At 39.3% G+C, this 23,368-nt stretch overlaps 1 protein-coding gene across 2 annotated transcripts; it reads right to left on the reverse strand.

The window, feature by feature from the left end:
- Positions 1-5,479: 5,479 nt before the first annotated feature.
- ANAPC16 (anaphase promoting complex subunit 16) lies at positions 5,480-23,208 on the reverse strand. 2 transcript variants are annotated; one of them, XM_075216586.1, is made up of 4 exons: positions 23,112-23,208; positions 16,856-17,007; positions 11,386-11,460; positions 5,480-6,182 (listed from the first exon to the last, which is right to left on the reverse strand). In XM_075216586.1, the coding sequence occupies exons 2-4, from the start codon at positions 16,995-16,997 to the stop codon at positions 6,061-6,063; spliced, it is 339 nt and encodes a 112-aa protein (XP_075072687.1). In that variant the 5' UTR covers positions 16,998-17,007; positions 23,112-23,208; the 3' UTR covers positions 5,480-6,060. The 2 variants fall into 2 exon arrangements, with proteins under 2 accessions (XP_075072687.1, XP_075072686.1); XM_075216585.1 differs by having other exon boundaries at positions 5,480-6,197.
- Between the last annotated feature and the right edge of the window lie 160 nt (positions 23,209-23,368).

The following is a 23,368-nucleotide window of genomic DNA, read 5'->3' on the forward strand; positions in this document are numbered from 1 at the left end:
GAGAGGTGAGTATCTGATTTTACCTGCATTTTACTGGTGTTTAAAGCATATAGGTCAGAGTAGGACCTACATATAATGAGGTGCCCCTGACGCTGGGATGCAGGCTTAAATGTTTTGATCAAAATATGAACTAATACCACGTTTTCATTTTGCTAGATACACACAGATATGCAGTGTTAAGGATAAGCACTGACAACTGTCTTGTTTTGTAATACATGGATCTAACATTCCCTGTTATAATTCAGAATGCACCGTGAAGTAGCGATAATAGGAACACAGAATGTAAGCCTACTGTGGTTTCAATACCTCTTTATCCTCGAGTATTATGGTATTGTGAGATGCTCTCAGCTTTCCATCAGGTGCAGATGTGCTGTTTCTTCTTAAAATGTGAAATTCCATTTCATCCATTGCAGCTGATACTACAGAAATAATCCGCATACTTGCTGAAGACAGGCAGTCCCTAGCCAGGATTTGCTTTTATGTCGTTATGGCTAAACCTGGGGATAGAGACTCTCTTCACATTAAACGCTAACTGATCCCGGTCCAGGACAAGAGGCAGTCTGTTACCCGCAAGGACTCAGGCAGGTTAGCGTTCGAGGGAAAACAGACATTTTGAACAGTATACAGAAACACAGGATACAAACATAAGACATAGGGCAGAGGACCCTATCTGTGAGATTTAATTAGTCTTCCATCCAGAACCATATTTAGAACAATTATTTCTCAGAACAGGAGAGCTTATAGTCAAAACTGCGTACCACACACACCCAAGGCAGCCAATTAACTTACCCATGTTTTTGGAATGTGTGGTAGGGAACACACACAAACATAGGAATATACAAACTACACACAGATAGGACCTTTGTAGGAATCTAACCCATGACCCCAGCATTGTGACGTGGCAATGCCAACCACTGTGCTGTCTATATCTCTAATAATAATGATAATAAGTAAGCTTAAGCTTATGGCTTAAGTAAACTAATAATCACCATGAATTGTATTGCTAATTTAACTTGCTCTTTGGTATCTGCTGCCATGGAGGGATAAAAAGGTAACAATTATTACCTGGTAACTGAATTTCATTGCGTTCCTCAATGGCAGCCTAAGGTCCACCCCTTTTTACACACTACTATTATTGCTATTTATTTTATTATGGTTATTATGCATGACTTGGTGTTTTCTTATTATATGCAGTGTGTGAGACACTGGAGGAGAGGAGGAGTTAGCCTTTTATGCTTCTACTACTTGTTCCTGTCTACCCTTCAGCAAGTATTAACCTTTTACTATATGCTGCCATGGAGAGACACAATGAAATATAATTTGCAGGTAATAACTGGGGCATATATTTTGATTCTATGGGAGTGTAATTTTATCAGATAAATGTATACATAACAATGACTAGTCACAAGTACACAGTCATCCACATGCCTGAAATCTATGGTTCGGCCAAACAACCAGATCACAAGTTGCCCTATGTAGTGCACTCAACATTTGACCTCATGCACAGGTCAACGTGTAATCAGATTTCCAATTCTATGTGATGCAAACCTAAAGCTATGTTCCACTGAAGAATTTTCCGACCGACCTGTTATCTGAAACGATTGTACCTACGACTGAAGGTCCGATCAGTCTGACGATTCATGCGTACATACTGACACGATTTACCTTCAGATCTGTGCTCTTCATCTGGTCCTCTGGTCTTCAGAGAATGACAGCACAATAGTCATTCATTCCTGTCACATTAAACCGGCCTTGTTATAGCTATCCGCATTGTGACGAAATGTAGTATATCTAATGACTGATTGTTATTTTCTGTTGAATCTATACATAACACTGTGAATATTTTATGTAACCTTCCAAAGTGTATTTTTTTTAACTGACCAGAGTCTGACCTAGGCAAGTGTCAATGGTCTTTTGAAACTAGTCAGGCCCAGAGACAGATCTGGGAGTAATTTGTGGATGCAGAGGAGTTGGACTTAGCCAGGCAGAAAGCGCAGAGGTGAGAGATTCTCTGAGGTGCCCAAACATATATATAAGTGATATATAATTTACTTTGGAAAGCTCTGTAACATTTGGGAGATCAATCTGTCTTTATTGACAAACTAAATTCCTAAGGTGGGGTGTGAAGAGCCAACAAGGAATGGTTTAAAAATCCCTTGTTTCAGACATCAGATTGTCCATTTCTTTGCGGAGGGTCTACCACGACTGAAATGTGCCATACTTCTAAATGTGTACTCCTCACACACCGATTCCTGTACTTGTAAGTAGGGATTCTGGTTTTATTTCCTATTTTATTTTCTGAAACTCATTTGTGCAACCTATTGTATGTCTGTTTATTACCTTTTTGTAAATAAGCCTTGGAAACATTTTTTAGATTAAACATATTTTATCTAGCATACTCTCCGTGATTCTTTGTGAACTTACAAAGCCCAGGGAGGCTCATACTACATATGTATGTGATTTAGGTGTGAAACATTAATAATTGGTTCTGGTGAACGTAAGGACACCATAATAAATCCTTTGGGGTGGCAGAAAAGGTGTATTCATTGTTAATTAACGAAGGTAACACCAATCACAGCCAGCTGTTCCGATTGCTGTATCTGGGACAGGCTGGGCGTTTGTGACACGCATGTCCTAACGAATTTCGTTGGCTTCTGTGACTCTGAAACGAAACATTCTGTCTCAGAACGGACAAATGAATTATTCCTTCTACAGCTCTCTCTACTTTTATTCACCGGGACATTCATTGCTAGCATCAGCTGAAAAGAACACAACTCTGTAAACTCTATGGAGATTGTGAGCATGAGTGCATACACACTACATGATCGGTCGGAAAATATTAAACAGTACAACCAACCAAATGACCCGACAGTCGAGACTTTGGAACGACTTTCGACTATCATGTCCCTACACACACTAACCCGACTTCCGATCGCACAATCGCATGTTGGCTTATTTGCCCAATTATTGGATGAAACCGCTCCAATGTGTACCTAACCTAAGTTAGGCACCTGCAGGCTATAAAGAGGTACATTTGAGTTTTTAATGATTTATTTGATAAAGGGCAGCAGATAGCATCATGGCACAGTACATTTTTTAAAAAGGTATTACACAGCTTTTATTTTTTAATAAAATCCAAGCAGATAGTCAATAATTAATTTAATAAATGAATAAATATTTATAGTAACACTCTAAATAATTAGCAGGTATTTCAAGATGAGTGTGCGCAACCCCATATGAAATAATGCCATTTATAAGCCCTTGGCATCAATGGGAGTATGACAGGCCTTCACTAAAGGTTATGTATGACCTTCAGTGTAACTCGATGAGTGGAATAACCAATTAACTTAGTAGTCTGCATTTCCTTGACCAATCATAATTTTAGCTCTACACATACTTCATCCATGACAGATATGCCTACATTGTAAACATTTCTCTGAATATATTTATACATGCTTTATTTCAGAAAGCCTGTTTTGTTTTTGTTTTTCTCTATGGATGTTTAACATACTGCCAACTATATTACAGTGTGTCCCATTTTTGGTGATAAACAAATAAATAGCAATTATATCAGTGAAACAGGCACTCTTCCCCCTCAAGTGCTGAACCTGAGCTATAACCACCTCCCACAGACAGATGCCTCTGTAACCTCTCTCTCTGCAGTCCTTCTGTTGCGGTATTATTTTTCCAAAATAAGTGCGCACAAGGAGAGCATCTATTTCAGAATACAAGTGTTCTTTAACGGAACTAAAAATAATTTTGGTTTTGTGGCCAGGGGAAAAAAAAGGTGCTATATTTACTGAAACTTGTTCCGTGAAGCAACAGCATGTAAGCAAGATGTACAGCAAGTTAGGAGAATTTGCTGTACTGGAAACACGTACTGCACATCACAAGGCTTGAGGGTGGTCACTAATCTTTATATAGATAAGCTAGGCAGAGGCTGATGGTACTCTCAGCACGTTCTGCCAGCTGAAAAACAGCAAAGTGGATCTGGCGCTACTCAGTACCGCATGTGCAATATGTCATGATGTAAAATATGATCAAATTCATAAAATGGAAACATATTAATGAAAGTGTGATAACTTGGCACCAAGCAAAACATTCACATAAAGTTAAAAAAAAAAAAAAAAAAAAAAAGGGGAAAATGTCCAAATACACCAATATTTGCACTGTGTACGGCGGGTTTTTCTATTAGTTTTTGAGTTGAACTGGGTATAAACAATTAGTACTCAGAAGAAGTGACAAAGCATGTATGTGAAAGTACACAGAGATCTAATGGCAATAAAACAGTGCTTTCATCCTGAAAATATTTTTACTTACTTTTTGCACACTGAAACACAATAAAATGAATTGAAAAAGGTCTCCCTAAACAGAGTGGTAGGACTCCTACCAGAGATCGGTAGTCAACAGGCAAGACAAAATGGTATATAGATGTTAAATCCCGGTTATACTGGTTCTTTCTGGTCTATTCATATCCTCATCTGATAGAAAGGCCACTCCTACAGCCATCCAACGGGTTTCAATTAGTATATAGTCTTTAGCAAGGTGGTGAGGACAATCTCAAACATCACCATTTTTAAAGCAGTAAACGCCCATCATTGTAGTTCAAAGTGGCGCCAAAAATACAAGCCATAAAATATAATAATTCATATGCATACAGTAACAAAATATGTATACAAACATTACAAATATACATAAAACAATATCTTAAGTATAAAAATATGATGTGCGTTTGTACTTCTTTCTACATAGATGTAAGATCTATAAATCAGAAGAGATTTAGAAATAAAATCCATATAGGAAAAGGGAAAAACCAAATTGGATCCAACACTCAGCAAACATCTCAGTACTTCTATATACCAAGGTTCCAGCGATACGTCACTTCCGGAACATTAAGCGGGGGATCTTCTTATTTTTCCTCCAGTAATATGGCCACATTTCTCACTTCTTAAAATCCGGAAGAGACATATGTAGCTGGAGCCTTGGTATAGAAGTACTGAGATGTTTGCCTTCAGTAAACTGGCTGCAACAAACAATCTGCACATATGGCTCACTGCGGTGCCTCAATGTACATTAGTATCATGGCCTGCCTTATCCTGGACTCATCAGCTCTGTAATCTCATGCTAGGTGCAGGAATAAAACACTCATTAAAGAAGTGTCTGCTGTGGGCAAAATAATTACAAATAGATTATTTATAACAATATGAATTGCAATTAATTTAAAATCTCCATTTTGCAATTATTCTGTGATCCAGTATGCTCCACTCCCACGCTTCTATTCTTGTACACAATCATGATTATCACGGTCTGAGCTAGTTGGGTTAAAATGGTTTATTCTGTTTTCTGAACATAGAGTCATAAGTTATGGCTTGAGCAGATACTCCATCAAAGAAAACCACCACATATACAACTTTTGATTATGAATTAGATAGATATTTTAATAAAAAAAAACCTCAATAAAAACAATTTTAATACAAAGTTTAACATGGAACTCCTCTTTATTTTAGAAAAAAAAACTAAGGAAAAATACAGCATCATATAAGTACAGATACAAAGAAAACAACATATGTCTACAAAACTTCCATGTACCTTCACTGTGGAACAACCAAGTACAACTTATGATAGTGTTCACTTAACATCTACATAAGGTTCAGTCCCCTACTACACAAACATGTAAACATAGCCAGGACCATCCATCTACTGCTCCTGGGCAGTCTAGACACAGCTTTACAGATGGATTGAAAACAGAGCAAATGTTGCATGTGCTCAATGTATTCTAGAGTAAAACAATTACAAATATTTACTGCACCAATTGTATCTGCATATGAAATATATACATTTCTTCTATTTTCCAAGCTGACAATGGAGGATTGATGTTACACTATAATCGATTTGTTTTTAGCTACTTAAAGAACAAAATGAAGATATGGTTTATTTATTGAAGGGATTTTGTTTTCAGCCCTTTGCTTTGCCAGCTTGGCAGAAGACCTTATCCAAGCAGCAGACAGCGTGTTCACTGTACAATGTCAGACACGGGTGTTTGAGTGTCCCCCACAATGGTCACTTTCCTCCTGAAGAAGGGGTGAAGCCCAGGAGCTGCTCTATCGGTGTGTATCTCCATTCATCCGCCTCTAGTTCCTCTACTAACCCAGCCAACTTCTCCATGCGAGTCACTTGTTGATCTGAAAAGATTAGACCTAAACAAATGTTACTGCAATTAGAACAGGATCCACCCCTTTCTCTCAAGGTAGCTCCATTATTTCAGCTCAGTTCTGCAGAGAAACAGGATGAATCACAGCTTTTATCAGTGACTACTCCATTAGGTTTACTAGCAGCTCTTCAGCTGGTGACAGTCTGAACAATCATTAGAGAAACTCGCAAAGAGTGAAGGGGTGGAAAGAGATACAAGTAACCACACACTGCCTGTTCCTATAGCTCCAATGATACGGACAGCTCTTGTGCCTAAAGTATCACAATCAGGGAAAAACAAAGCTTAAACTGCATTTCTAGAGTTATAGAATTGCATGTTGTTTGACCTTAGCAATCATCCATATCTATAACAGAAATAATAATTACTTCAATAATCATTAGATATAATGCACACACAGAACATGAACAAGGGAAAGGGTTGGTAACTGTAACATTCCTTTGAATTTGACCCAACACTTTGGTACATTAATTGCTGGGTAGACGGATGGCCCAGATGCATCATACCTTGATTTCTGATCTGGCTGCTGTGCAATAAAAAGCAATTGCTGGAACTTCTCTTTTGTTTCTGGCCATTGAATGGGACCATTTAGGAACATCAATAAAACAAAGCAGATCTGGGGTAAATGCATTAACCTGCACTTTTTTGCAAATCACCGATATTCAGCGACTTTGCAGTAGAAATATAAAGCAGCAATGGCTTTAAAGGCAAAACATGCAAATCAGAGACTTGCAAAAAGCGCAGGTTAATACATTTACCCCTTGGAATGTGTTTCTTTATCCTGCAACAAACTGCAGTTTTGCTATTATCAGAATCTACATAACTACACAACACGGTGGCTCAGTGGTTAGCACCTCTTTCTCACAGCACTGAGTTCAATTCCCAACCATGGCCTTATCTGTGTGGAGTTTGTATGTTCTCCCTGTGTTTGCGTGAGTTTCCTCCGGGTGCTCCGGTTTCCTTCCACACTCCAAAAACATACTGGTAGGTTAATTGGCTGCTATCAAATTGACCCTAGTCTCTGTCTGTCTGTCTGTCTGTATATATGTTAAGGTATTTAGACTGTAAGCTTCAATGGGGCTGTGACTGATGCGAGTGTGTTCTCTGTACAGCGCTGCGGAATTAGTGGCGCTATATATATGTATATCATCATCATCACCATTTATTTATACACACACACACTATTTGTTTACTATTTCATGGTGATATTAACAAACTCCTATGGATTTTCAGATAACCTGTATTTGATAATACATTATGTAAATTAATCCATCATTGTACTAGGTGAATATATATTTGGAGCATTGCTATTTAAGTTTTTTTCAGTGAGACCAATGACATGTTAGAGGCCACTCTACTATGTCCATTTAGATTGTCATCATTATTTTACTGCAAAGGTATTGTAATTTCTTCACAGTAGATTTTCTCCCACACCTGCTGAGGGTATACGTAATGTCTGCCACACAAACTATGATGTTGCAGACACTAGCAAACAAAAGGCCGTGTGTGTGTGTGTGTGTGTGTGTGTGTCGGAACAAATGAGACAACAGTGAACATGGACCTTTTTTTTTTTTATTTTTTTTATTTCTTTAAGCGTAATGACAACTCTGCGGTGTCACATGTTTGTTTTATTGCAACGTTTATAAATATCAACAATGGGCATATAATGGTGTAAAAAATCCAGAAATGCCTATGGATCTTGGCAGTAGGATTTAAGTTTATTTTCCTGTACCAGAGTGTGTGGTTGCTAGGAAACAAGTGGCCATCCCTGTTACCGTCACCGGTGTGACAGGAAAAACTATTTGCATTGATTTTATTAGGCAAACAAAATGGGCTAACTGCTGATTTTGCTTTGTTGGCTTTGTGGTACTTCTATAATTGTAATGTCCTTTCCTGAACCTTATGGAATTGACTAATATTTTCTCTGACACTTCACCCCCCTTGTGTGTTTTTTTTTTGGAAACATACATGCTTAAAGCAGCAATCCCATGGAAAAAAACAAAAAAGGGTTTCTTTTTTGTTAAAAGTAATCACTGTGGTAGGCTATAAGAAGAATCTTGGTAATTACCATCCTCCTCTGTATAATTCTTTAGGTTGCTTTTAATGATTTAGAATTATGCAGGCTTACCACAGTGTTACTGCCATGACAACCACACGCACATGATGTAATAAGCAGATATAAATCAATGGTGATGATGATGGCGATAAGCAGAGTGCTCAATCTGCTGTTCCCACTGTAACTCCCCCCCCATCACATAACATGCTGAGAGTTATGAGTTTGTGATTGGCAGCCATACTTGTCTGCCCTGCTTGTGAAAGTAAACAGGACTGTGTGGGATTGCTGCTTTAAGAATGTGTACTATATGTGTTACACTTCCATGAACTCACATTAAATTACTAAAATATATGTTTCATTATCACTTGTGAAGAAATATAGCCGTTTGTAGCTCTTTGTAGCTCTTTGTTAGGGAGCACGCTATATTCCAGTTCGTTTCATATAGTGAGTGCGACTAGGACAGTGTTGGCTAACCTGTGACACTCCAGGTGGTGTGAAACTACAAGTCCCAGCATGCTTTCTCAATATATAGCAGCTTATCGCTGGAAGGGTATGCTGGGACTTGTAGTTTCACAACATCTGGAGTGTCACAGGTTAGCCAACACTGGTCTATGATGTGTAAAGAAAGGTAAAGCAAATAGTTGCTAGTTTTGAGTTATTTTAAAACAGCCTCCACCAAAATGAAAATTCATAGTAAGTTTTCATAGCAAGGTATACGTGTCCTGATTCAGGGATGGTTTTGCTTTCTAACAGTGTAAAAGGAATCAGGAGACAAGCTTCTGTAACGCAGGTCTAGATTCTTCAGTTCCTTTTGTCTCGGGAATCAGAGAAGAAAGCAGGGAGACTAGTTCTAATCCATTTACATTTAATTATACCCATCAGGGGTGTTGTGTGAAAATGTGCTGCCCTCAAGGGAATGAAAAGAAATGAAAGTAAGAGAGGATACAGTTGTTTCCTGTGTCACTTTCTAGAATGAGTCCTATTACCAATGTGCAAAGTCATGGAAAGTCGAAGATGGGGGGGGAAGATTTAATTTTCTTACAAGAGATTATACCTACATAAAATACGATAGGGATCCATGTGAGAAATGCATTACAAATGTCAATGCATCCTTTCTGTGTTTGTGTGGCCAATAGAAAACAATAAAATAAATGTCTGAACTGCATGCTAAATAAGAAGTTACATTTAATCGATCATTAATAAGTGGCTCAAAAAAATCCCAGAAGCCAGGAAACAAAAAGCACCCACAAATTACTGCTGGGCCCTAACTCTTATGGGTCATTTCTTTTTTGGGGAGTGGAAGCCTATCATCCCTGGCTCCTAGAGATTTAACCCACTGGCTCCGTAATTCTACGCAGGGGCGGATCTAGAACTTAACTGTCAAAAAGGGGGTGGGGTCTAAATCCCCCCTCCCCCCGTAAAATTAAGGCTGCGGGCGGCTCCACACTATGTGCAGGTCTGTTCGGCAGAGACAGGTAGGGAAAGTGTGCTGCCCGGCCGCTCTGATTGTGTTTAAACACTCTCCCTGCCTGTCTCTGACGAATGGACCTTCCCATAGTGTGCAGCCGCCGGCAGCAAGCCCCTGCTAGGGAGGGCAATCACCCGATCGACTCCCCCCTGGATTAGCCACTGATTCTACATGATCTTACCCACGACTGTTTAAAAGGACAATTAAACCTAAAATACAAGTCCACTTCTACTGTCATACATAAATATATTTTAGTCTTCACACCTTGACAGAACTGGAGAGGTTTGACTTTAAATCTGTTAGGCAGATTTCTACAATTTGTAACCTGCAAAAGATTGAATAACTTGAATTTTCTTCTATTAACATGGCAGTGTGTTTACTTCTACTGTACCGCCAAGTGCCAGCCAGTGGTCTCTGTGGGGTCATTGTGTAGAAAAAATAGCTAGTGCTCAAGCTATGCATCTTAGGTTTAGTGGACCTATAACTGACAGGAGAGAAAATGCGTACTACCATCTCCCTCTTTGTGGAGGGCGTTCAGCAGAATCCTCCGGGGGGAGGGGGTGTCTCCACATGTACAAACTCCCCTTACAACAATACACACCTTTACTATTTCTAAACCAAAAGAGCCACTTTTGGGGCAAAAAATAAATAGATTAAATGAAAATAATAAAAAAAAAATCTGTTGCAAGAGATCATTACTGGAATGCATGAAGAAGGACCGTATTAGTGGAGTCCCGAAGCATCAGCATACATGGGACCCATCATGAATTAGTTACAAGAAAATGGCCTGGATTTCAGTTTTTCCTTTTGCCAAATTCAATAGTTCTCCAGCATCACACCAGGGGGAGATCTTAGGAGGTCCATATTATATACGCAACAATTTTATATATATATATATATATATATATATATATATATATATATATATATATATATATATATATATATATATATATATATATATATATATATATATATATATATATATATATATCCTCAACAATTTTGCAGCGCTGTACAGAACAATCCTGAATATGTATACGCACAAAAATAACCCAGTTAGGACCTTTAATATTATCGTTCCAATGATATGGTGTGCAATAGACAAACATAACTATTGGAATGCTTTGCACACTAAGTAATAGAAGTGATTTGTGGAGAATATAAAGCTGGGTACACACCTATGCAATTTCTGTAACTACTTCATCAACGATTGAAAGTCGCAATGAGCACAAGTACACACCAACACAATTTACCTTCAGATCGGTTATCTTCATTGCATAACCATCCGCTGAAAAGTCTGTGACTCTGTGCACACTATACAGATATCTGCCTATGCTGCTGGTCATGTGTGGATACGAACTTCCTAAAAGTCACGATCATTGATGGAACGCTATTGATTAAATGTGGAAGTTTGCAAACCAAATTTAACAGAGGCGATGTATTGCGGTATGATAAAACATGATCTTGGGAGTGTACACACACTCGCAATACATGAACAAACGGTCATGAATCGTGTGATCTGTACGATACTTGCACAGATGTGTACCCAGCTTAAGACCAGGCATGAGATGCTGTTTACATTAGCTTACAATTAACCTTGTTCAGAGACAGGACTTCAACATAAGAATCTGTCTACAGTCATCTACTTACCATGCTTCACCTGCTTCAGAGTCGATGCTACTTGATAGCTGAACACAGACTCGCACAGGAATCTCTCAGAGCCATCTGCAAACAAGAAAGAAAGTTTAGTCAGAAAAGGACCTAGCACTATTATTTTTACTCTGAAATGGGGCCTGATTCATTAAGGAAAACCATGTTGTATTAGAGGGAGAGGTAAATTTAAAATGTGGGAAACAGATTTATAGTTGGGGTATAGCATGTCCTAGATCAACTTTCACCATCATTTATTTATACTTTAAATGTCAGTGCATAAAACTATTTCCTTATGTGCAAAATAATAAACTAAATTTGCACCTTGCTTTGTAACATGGTTTGTCCAGGAGCAAACTTACTCCTTTTTTTTTTTGCTTTGTTTTCCTTAACGAATGCGGTCCAATCAAAATCACAATGTATGTTCTGACTGCAAATTCAATAGCAAAACTGGAATCTGGTCAAGCTATTATTTTTGTTATCATACTTTATTCATATAGCACTACCATATTCCGCACCGCTTTACAGGGAATATTTAATCACTTAAATCATTCTCTGCTCCATTGGAGCTGACAGTCCAAGTTCTCCACCACACAAACATCTAGGATCAATTTTTTCAGAGGCTTAATAACCTACGAGAGTGTTTTTAGACAGTGGGTGGAAACAAAGCACCTAGATCCCTGTCTAGCCCCCAGGAGACAAGGGTTGCCAATCAGGTAGCCAGCGGAGATAGCGCCCTCCCTGTACCCAGAAGCCAAGAGCGTGGGGACCAGAGCCAGGATAAAAAGATGTGTCTGGAGTCTTCAGTGGTGGAGATCCTGGAAGCTAGACATCAGGAACGGCTACAGGTTACAGCTACTGCTGGACTGATCAAGTTATAGTGAGGGACTGCAAGGACCAGCAGTCTTCTTCTTTCCTCAGACATGCTCTCCCTTGCTAAATTAGCCTGTACTGTAACCGCTAAGCTTGAGCTTATCCCTGAAAACTCTACTCTTCAGAAAAACTTACACCATTTCCACACTACGCTATTTATCTCTGTGTCAAGACAAAAACCAGTGGAGTGTCCTATATTAAAACTCCTGAAAACGTACAATTTTACATCCTCATAGGCCCAGTAATTAATTTTTTAAATCCCTTACTAAAGTTTCCCCTCTGTTGCCTACTCCCCTGGCTCAGTTAGAAGCCATGAAGGAGAAAGAGAGGTTCTCCACTGACAACTTACCACATCTTCAGCTCACCAGCCATGCAAGAGATGACTGAGCAGAGACAGGGAATAGGAGGAACCTATTGGGGTTAAATAACAATAACTGAAATTTGCATTTACTAGTCCTTTAAAGTTCAGGTGTCTGTCCCTTCTGTATAATTCCCTTGTTTCCCATTACAACATAAGCTCTTGAGAGCAGGACAGTCTCAGGTTATGCCCCTGTATTGTGATCAGTGTATCTTTGTGTTATCTCTCCACTGTACACAACTATGTAGGTGGTTTATAAAAATTGATGACCATTATAATATTACAATAATATGCTTTTGTGCAACAGTATGGTTATTACTGTCACATCAATACAGGTAATTTCTCATCTAATAGCATGTGCACAGTCATTTTATGTTTTAGCCAACATCTATTTTTATTAAAATTATAAACAATATGAAATGAAAGCAACATGAATTTACTGAAAAATAGGAGATATCATTGAGCTACAAGCCTGCTTTCCCTTGTACATTTGTAAACACAACAGCAGTTGTGTGCTGTATTCCCTCTCCCTGAGACTCAGTCTTTGGGAGAAACTAGTCCTGTTTCTCCTTAGGCAGACACCCATTACACTATAACGGGGGCATTATTCTAGTTGCCAGACTGGCAACCACAGCGCAACGCAAGACTACAATATCTGGTCTTAGAAATTGTCTTGATTTGCATTAGCGATTTTCTGCACCTCCAGTAATTCTATTTCAATGGACACAACATGAACACACACGTCTTTGGAAACACGCATGTACAATTAATCTGCTCCTACGTTTGCAGGTTTGTGGATCCACCACGTCCATGATGGAAGAATGTGACAACAAAGGGAAACCTACTTTCACTTTAGGACCATCCCTTTGTTAGTTTCAACTTGTCAGTTTTTTCTCCTAAAACCCGTGAGGACGGCCTTTGTTACACACACATTTAGGTGGATTTCCAGCAGCTCAGACCTTTTGCATGGAGGAAGCTGTGTCTCTACCCATACAATAGGTAACACTTTCCTACCGCCACAAGTTCATTTACATTATACTATACCGCAAAACTAGACTCATAAGTGCTCCTAATCCACACTTAGCAAGGAATGCCCCTGATCTGTCCAACTTCTCACATCAGACTATTGCACCCCTGCACATGCTGCCATCTTGGTCCACAAATTCATGTGCTTACCTGTAAAACGGGTGCAAGACATCATAAAAGAGCATTTTTACTTTTGCAGATGGTACTCATTTATCAATGTTGTTCTAGGGTGCTCTGAACCATAGCAACCAGACATTTGTTTTCATTAACTTGCCTGCACTACAGATAAAAGCCAATTGGTTGCATTGCACCTAAATTCAATGCGAGTAAATATAAAAATGTGACACTTCAGTTTCTAAATTGTAACATGCTTGATGAAGAGACCCATGTTGTCTGAAAAGACTGCAACAGAAATTTGCTTAGTTAGCAATGTTTCCTTTGCTGTCCTAACAGACATGGTTGAGCTTTAAAACTTTCTTGGAAATGATGGCACTGCTCTCTAGTGGTAGATTAACTAACACACATGTTGAACAGAAGTAAACTTGACTGAAGGAATGGAACAATGCATAGTTATGGATGAAAAACACCCCCCAATATACTGCCTATAAATAAAGGCCAGATATGTCAATGGAAACCAGAAATCCAGGTGACCCATTTTTAAAACCAAATGATGCCTGTACAAATGACACAAGTATCAATCAGCGGTCACTCTCCTGAATCAAGATCAGGCAATGGCAGAAATACAGTGTCTATTCTTTTATCGGGTGGCTCTGTAACCGGACTCTGTGCTTGCTGCTAATATACTCAGGGCTCTCCGATGTCCAGGGCTTTGCTGTTAGGCTAGCAGATCACCGATATTAAACTTGGCTGCGGCTAGTGGAGTAAATTAAGGTGCAGGCATTTATATATTGAGGCACATTGCACATATTCCAGCCCCTGCCTCCCCCTTTTTTCAGGGCTAAAGTGTTTGACATTTCAAGTCTAAGTATTCCTGCTCTGCTCTGCTACATCAAACCAGCGACCGTTACTAATCTAGGCAAGGGCTTTTGGCCTACTTGCCATCTGATGTCTTCTGCGATCTTTGCCTTATGTCTCAGCTCCTGGTCTGTTTTCTTCACCCTGATGCCCTCCTCCTGTGCTCTGACTCTGCCCTCAGATTCTCTTACACTGGCTCATCTCCATGTGTCAACCATTTGTCTGCCCCTTTCCCATTAGATTGTAAGCTCTAGTGAGCAGGGCCCTCTTCCCTCTTGTTCTCATTACCTATAACGTTTGCTCACCAGCTACACTGCGCACCTCCTCCTTGGGCTCTCTGCCCATTGACACCACTCCTCTATTGTCTTTACACCTCTTTCAGTGGCTCTAAGCCTGTTAATTGATCCCCCACTAATGGGCATAGGTTTCAGCTCGCATTGAATATACCTCTTGCACCCCATTACCCATACAGGCTATCGGTAGCTGTGTTGAGCGTTGGTCTTGTTTACTGTACTGTACTGTCTTTGTTGTTTGGCCTCTACAGCGCTGCAGACCACATGTTGCGTCCAATAAAGGATAATAATACCTAAACAGCATTATTAACAAGCACTTTATTGTACTTGTATATTTTAACTAGCAGTTAACTGTGTTTTAAGCAATCTTTTTGCAAATGCAAAAATATGCTATATGATCCATCATAAATTGACAGATGATTACATGCTAGAGAGAATGTTCAGAACTGAAGGACTTAAGGTCTTAATTAGGTTATACAAAACGTACAGCTGACACAACCTGTAAATTGTTCTCTGCCACAATTTCAATGCAGTGCTTTGAATTGTTGTATTTATATAGCAGGAAACAATCCATGTTGTTACTTAGTGGAGATGATCAACTACTGTCAGACAACATGGTGTGGATCATCTACTTTTCACAGATCACTTTCTAGCTTGTGTGGGGGTATATCCAGAGGATGTTTTATTTATATTGTTAAAAACAGGTGTTCCCCCTCACATTGTGTTCTGATGTGTGGAAAAGCTAGCAGATAAGGCACTTCACGAGAATGGCAAACATCCCTATAGCCTTGTTTTGAAAGACGTTAGTGCTTTCATCAACTGTTCCCTGTACCTCCCAAAGAGCTCAAGGTATTTTTGGACACTTGTCATATCCAGTTTATTAGTAAGTTAAGACATCTATCAAGCAAACCTGACTGTGCAATCTTTTATATTGTGCACAGCTTTCAGTGTTCTCCTCGGCAGCCGGGTGGGGGCAGTTGTAATACTTTGCAATAATGTTGAAGAAATGTTGGAGGTTATTGCCAACACCTTCCAGGACTGGTCAGACTGGTGGTCAGTGGTGTAACACACACTGCTGGCTGTAGTGCTCACATTGTGCCTATTCTAATAGGAGAAACAATGGTTTATTCTATTATAATAGGACTCTGTTGGACTCCAAGAACTGGGTGACAAGTAACAACAGCGGGGTGGAGCACCTGGGAAAAAGGTGCTGGGGAGAACACCGGCTTTACATTGTATATAATCTTATGTTCAGGTAAAAACCTTCAAAAAATCATATATACATTTCTGTTTGTTCCAAGTTTACAGTTCAAAAGCTTAAAACATCATGCACTACAGGTGCACAAGAGCAGCAATAAGACGGTAAATTTGTTATGGTGTTGCTGCAGTAACAAAAAAATAAAATAATCCGTATGTCACGATTCTTACTATTAAAAAAACAAAAACTACTACATTTTATAGTACACACCATGGATCAGAGATTGCTTTCAGATTAAAAATCCACTTACCGTTAATTATTTGACTAAATAACTATGTTATATATTGTAATTCTTATGATGTGTTAAGAGGCTCCTTATATTTTCCATAAAAGTAAAAAAATTAAAGTCTAGAATGTAGCTCTATATTAATACAATAAGGTTCTTAAACAATAACTAAGAAGAGTAAAGACTTTAGATGTACAGTATGTGGCTCCTAGTTGGGAAACATGTTCTTCAGTCCTTTGTGTAGTAAACCAGGTTTGTGGGCTAGGATCAGATTCATGTTCAGGCTAAGTAGCTGTCATTAATTGGGTGTAACTGGTGAATTGTCAACTATATAACCAATTAGTTACCAATAATTACAATGGATAATGATAATAGTGAAACCCTATGATCAGCGCATTGGCTGACAGCAGTAGAAGAAATGCTGACATTAACATATGACAGTTTTTACGAGGACTGTTTACCTTCCAACATCTCCCCTGCTGCTTTCGGGCAAGTGAAGAGCGCTTTACGTGGAGGAGCCAGATCTGAAACACTGAAGCCAGACCCAGTAACAGAGCTCCCGCTTACACCACCGGCTGAAGAGGATGAAGACGAGGCAGCCATGATAAACAGCCTTTAAAAGAAAAACACAATAAATAATTGCAACCCACAACTTGACTAAAGTCCAAGGCAAACAATTTATCCAGCAACATAAACCTAAATTGTTTCTTGCATTAAGAGGTAATCATTTTACCTGTTTTCAAATGAAAAAAATTGTCATTTTCCTGTTAATGCTGTGCTCCACTAGCCAATGATTATGATGGCATAAGAGCAAATACAGGAGTTGTACTCCAAGCAGCTCATTCTGTAAGATAGTGGCGTTCATGTTAAATCTATTGGCTATAGGCAACATCTCCACTTTTTCAAACCCGCAGTTTAGTAAATCTACCCCTATGAGTGCTTTAATTTCCCCCCAGAATCGGGTTAATTTCGATAAGTCCCACCAAATATAAAGAATGAGTCCAGACTAGAGCATAAACGCCAGCATCTGTCAGAGGAGTCGAGTAACATTTCGTGAAGGCGAGTAGGGACATAGTACCAGCGAAACAAGAGTTTGTAAACATTTTCTTTTATTCAAGCACAAATTGGGCTGGAGGCGGCGTTATCCAGAATTTCAGTCCAGTCTTCGTCATCAAATGGGTTTCTCAGGTCACTTTCCCAACAGTATTCCCTGATGACAATGTCCTCCAGCAGGATAATGCACACCGCCACACTGAAAACAATTGTCATGTTCCTCGAACCATTCCTGAACAGAGTTCAAGGTGTTAACTTGGCCTCCAAATTCCCCATATTTCAATCCGATCGAGCATCTGTGGCATGTGCTGGAAAAACCGAACCATGGAGGCCCCACCTCGTCACTTACAGGACAAAATCTGCTGCCAATGTCTGCAAGAAAAACACAGGACTCCTTCACAGGTCTTGTGGAGTTAATGCATCAGCGGGTCACATCTGTCTAGCGGTACGAGAGAGACTTACACAATATTAGGCAGGTGGTTTTAATATTGTGGCTGATCAATGTATGTAGGTCTAATTATTAGAACCATATACCTTGCATATATTATTGTAAAAACAGAAAATGTATTAAAGTGCTGACTTTCTGAGGCAGAAAGCCTACAGCATGTTTGCATAATTATGCAACACAGGATATGGCTGTTTTAGCATCTGGTCTGAGCATGGGAAGGGGGATGGTATTACCTTGACCACCACATCCCTTTGCCAAACATATTGCTGTATTGAAAGATTTCATGTTTGCAAAAGGAGAGTCTGTCCTCATGAGTTACCAGGGGAGAAACGAAATGCACATGAGCAGGGACTTATGAGTGGTTGGCCCGGTGCAGTCTATCCCCTCTCCCAGAACCACGCTGTTCACATCCACTGCAAGGACTGGTAGAGTAATTCTATGACCAATTCAAATTATTGTAGCAGTGAAAACTGCTTCCGCCTCTGAATAAAAAGCACACGTCGCCACAAATGGAGCACAGGAGCAACAGGACACTGTCAGCAGGAAGGAGCCTATCCCAACAGCTGAAAATAAGCCCCTTGTTTTACGGATTTGAGTTAGTTAGCTATAAGCAACACTCTTCCAAACTCTGTATACTTGTATAGCTTGTGGAGGGGGAGAAATAAAGTAAAGCCAACAGCATCGGATCTGTGGAGCATGTGAAAAGCCATTATTTATTAATTAAGATGGAGTCTTTTGAGCAGCATGTAATTTCCAGCTCTAAGGAAGTAATTTCCAGCCCCCTGCGCAATTTATGGAGCTTATAGGTTGGGTGGTGAAATCATTTATCACTAAAGAAGATTTGTATGCTACGCAGGGGTGAAGAGAGCGAGGTCCCAGACAAGTATGGACTTAGAGAACACGTTTTTCAAGTCAGAATTGGATTCTTTGGAAAATGTGGATGAATCTTCTAGTAGTGAATCTAGGAAAATAAAGAAGAACTCAGACTATTTAATGTGGCTATTCTGCTCAGACACATCAATTAATCAATGGGGATAAATGATGCATCAACATCCACAGTAGGTCAGGAGTCCTTTTTTGAGGATCGTAGTAAAATAAGAAGTTTTTCCCGTGCACCAGGCAGTAATGTATTTATTTCAGAAAGAAATTAACCAAGTGGAAAAATGTCAGTCTAACCAAAGCAGATTAGAACATGAAACATGGATCCCTTCAGTGAGGAAGAGGCACAGAAATGGAGCTCAGTTACAAAACTGGATGTAGCAGTAGCCAGTTTACCAACCAGGACCACTATTCCTTTAGAAGACGGTGGTCCTCTAAGAGATCCTATCGATAGGAAAATGGAAAGTCGTTTTAAAAATCTTCATATTTTTTCTGGAACTACCTTGAAATCAGGGGTAGCTATGGCTTCAGTGGCTAGAGCACTCAGACTATGGAGTTAGAGGCTTCATACAGATGTCTAGGAAAGTATTTGCTGAAGTTCATTGTTTGTATACCATTCCCTTTTCAGACAGAACTATGGCTTCAATGGCGTTAGATAGAATAACTATCTGGCTGCATCCATAGGCAGCAGATGCTCAATATAAAATTACTCTAGCAATACCTGCGTTTGAAGGCTCTTTGGTAATACTAGAAACCATGATTAAGTAATTATCTAGGGGTAAATGTAACAGACTAACGCAAAATTGAAATGTGGAGTACTCCCCATCCTCCTCATCTTGCCAACACTTCAAATATGTAATAATTTATAAGCCTGGGAGACAATACACCTGACAAGGTGGTAAACCTGCATCCAACAAAACCTTTCAGGCACAAAGAGGGGAGATCAGATCAAAAGACCTGGCAATGACTACTGCCTGGCTCAGACCCCACTAATACCTGTGAGTGGCAAGATAGTGCTTCATCATGCTCCCAGGGGAATCTGCTTTAAAAGATCCAGACCCCTTCAACTTCAGCAGAGTTGGCAGCTTTACACTTAAGTCTGCAAATATTGCAGGAAGCTTGTGAGATTTCACTTGTTACTTCGACCCAGATGGGCACAGGCTTTTATACCAGATACTTCCTAGTAAAAAAAAAAAATCTTTGGGTGCTTTTAAATACATATACGTATGGAATCTGTAAATTCAATTCTCACTGCTTTAATTGAAGGGGATTTTCTTGTATCCATAGATCTTCAGAACACTTACTATAAATTCCAGGGGTTCTTTGTCTTAGGACATCATTTCCAGTTTCATTTGGCAACATCCCTAAGAACTTTCACCGAGGTATTAATTCCACTGGAATTTCACCCAGGAATTATTGGCAATTCCACTGGTGGTAGAATTCTGGAAATAAGGACTTAATCTCTGGTCCTATTTGAATTACATCCGAGTGACAATAGTCAGAACACAGCATCCAAATCCAGGAGAGTTCAAGGAATGACCTTTCTGCAGGAACAAGCCTGGATTATAAACAAGGCAAAGAACCATCTACCATCACAGCAGATACAAATTCAGGATCCAAATAGACACTGTACAAAACATCTACAAAAAGAGAAGCATCAAGATCCAGTCCCTGTAATGTCAACTATAAGCCCAACATCATATTACAGTGTGAATGGGCCTTTCCTATGCCATGAAAACTCTCCCCCGGGCAAGGTAGCACATGTGAAATGTCCAGTTAAACTTACTCACTCAGTGGGATCACAGACAAATATCACGGGATCATGACATTCAATTAAGAAGAACCACCAGGGAAAGTTTCAGAATTCAAAACTAAGAGAATGGGGATTCTCCTTTTCAGAACCACAAGACACACTCTAGTAAAACATAAATGGTCATTCTCACTTACAGGGAAAGCACATCAGGGTATTCTTGGACAACAAGACAGCAGTTGCCTTTATAAATAGCAGGACATATCAGGAGCAGGACCGTGGTGGAAGAAGTAGCTAACGTCATGGGCGGAGAGACACCTCTTAGCACTTCATGTGGCAGGCAGACAGGATATCATAATAGACAACCTCAGCTGTAAATAAGTTTATCCAGGAGAGTGAACTCTACACCAGGAAATATTCCAGTTGCTTACAAGACAGTTCAGTCACCTTTAAGTAGACATAATGGTGACAGATCAGGACACCAAAGCGCCCAGGTTTTCTGCTTGCCAAAAAGGTCCAAGAACAGGGGGAATAGATGCTCTTGCAATCCCATGGACCTTTCAACTATGTTATGTCTTCTATTACGGTAAATCTCATGACTTGCACCATGAAAAATATTAAAACCTCTTCTACCTCTTCAGCTGGACCTCAAGCAACATGGCCCAAATCTTCATCCAAATCCAAAAGGACTATCTTTGATGGCAAGGTTATGAGCAGGCACTGTTCAGAAATAAATTAATCTCAGAGAAGGTGATTGACTATTTCTACAAGCAATAAAAAAAAGAATTAATGGGTGTCCCATTATAAAATTTGGAAGAAGCTCATCGTTTGAAGAAGCAAAGAGATGCTGCAACAGCTACAACCCAACCCAGAATAAGTGGATCCAAGTGCTGGCAACAACTACTCTCCTACAACAACGGTAAGCAGACGAGGCTGAAGTTCGCTTCTTATTCACGCTACAACTTCTTATTCAGAAAAGGATTAAATCGAGTTGGATCACGGATTTCACATCATATTAACACTAAAAGGGGTCCCTTATACAAACTACAATAGTATTAAGCCTGACCCAACAAGGTTTTGGACATGAAATCAGGGGGCAAATTGGGCAAAGTCACCATATTTTATCATTTTGAATAAGTAGCTGCAGTTTTACAAGGGTTAAATGCCGTTGGGCCACCAATTTGACAGTGGGAATCAACACAGGGTGGTCAGATACATATAAAACACCGGTCTTTTGGCTGCCCCAACACTGTTTTGGGCATACAATCAGGTGGCAAAATGGGCACAGATAGCATTTTGAATAAGTAGCTGTAGTTTTGCTAGGGTTGTTTTTTTCTTTTTTTTTTTATTAAAAATTTCAACAAAAATAAATCCCAAATCACTTTGCCCAAAATAAAATAGACTATATATAACATCAAGGGGTAAAATGGATCAATACGACTGAAACTTCACATTATCATAACACCCAATTCTCCTACAATCCCTCCACAAAAACTACTGCATCATTTCACAAATGAGAATAATTATATACATCAAAGAAACAGGACATCCTCTAACACAATACTCTGCATTTTAACAACCCCGTCACCAATCTAAAATAGCACCCAGACACCCTTTACATTCAGGAAATGAAAATAAACTTTAAATGTATGGAAACTTTGCTAAAAAAAACAATTTCCACAAAATCTATTAGTGAAAGATGTTAGCAACCACTTAGGGATGTCTCAACCTTCGTCAGAGTCTACCCCAGCTCGCAGCATCTATCCGACCCCTCTCCATTTCCTTTATTTTTCAAACCTCAGGCAGAATACTATCCACCACCTCACTACAGGGAAGGGTTTTGCCCCTATTGGGAACTAACCACAGTGCATTCCACGTGTAAAATCTAATGTATATAAGTATTCTCATTTGAGAAATGATGCAGTAGTTTTTGTGGAGGGATTGTAAGAGAATTGGATGTTATGATAATGTGAAGTTTCAGTCGTATTGGTCTATTTTACCCCTTGATGATGTATATAGTCCATTTTATTTTGGACAAAGTGATTTGGGATTTATTTTTGTTGTAATGTTTAATTAAAAACAAACAAACAACACTTGAAAAACTACAGCTACTTATTCAAAATGCTATCTGTGCCCATTTTGACACCTGAATTCATGCCCAAAACAGCATTGGGCCAGGCAAAAGACTTCAGCCTCGTGGAAAGCAGTTGGTAGAGTAGCACCAATAGGAACCAACAGCTAACTGCAGCATGTATGTATGGCAACTGTCATCTCATATGTACAAATTAACAACAATGAGCTAAAAACAAAACAAAACAGAGAAGTAAAACTAATTCCAGCCTCAAGTAAGGAGAGCCATGCCAACCTTAACCATTACAGAAAGTGATAACAATCTTCTCCCATGTTTCCCATTGCAGTCATTACAATCATTTCATTCAACCAAATGAATTGCAAAACAAGTGTGAAAAGCAAGATCAGATTATTATACGACTATGCAGAAATGTAATCAATTATTAAACAGACTAACGTAAAAAAAAAAATAACACTTGATGAATAATGGTCCAAATACTTAGAAACACTAACCCACCTGACCGCTCAGCTGTCACAAACACTTCCAGGCCTTTCTCCCCGCTTTGTGATAGAATCTGCGCGTCCCACCAACTACGTCATCAGATGAGACTCCCCACGCTGCCATCTTTCATCTGGGCAGGATTCTGTCACTCAGTTGTAAATATTGTGTTGGAAATAAATTAAACTATTAACCGATCAGATTAAACTGGATAGTAAAGTATAATAGCATTACACAGTTGAAACGTACAAATTAAACTATTGTATTACATTGTA

Source organism: Mixophyes fleayi, chromosome 6, assembly GCF_038048845.1.
Source record: "Mixophyes fleayi isolate aMixFle1 chromosome 6, aMixFle1.hap1, whole genome shotgun sequence".
NCBI lineage: Eukaryota > Metazoa > Chordata > Amphibia > Anura > Limnodynastidae > Mixophyes > Mixophyes fleayi.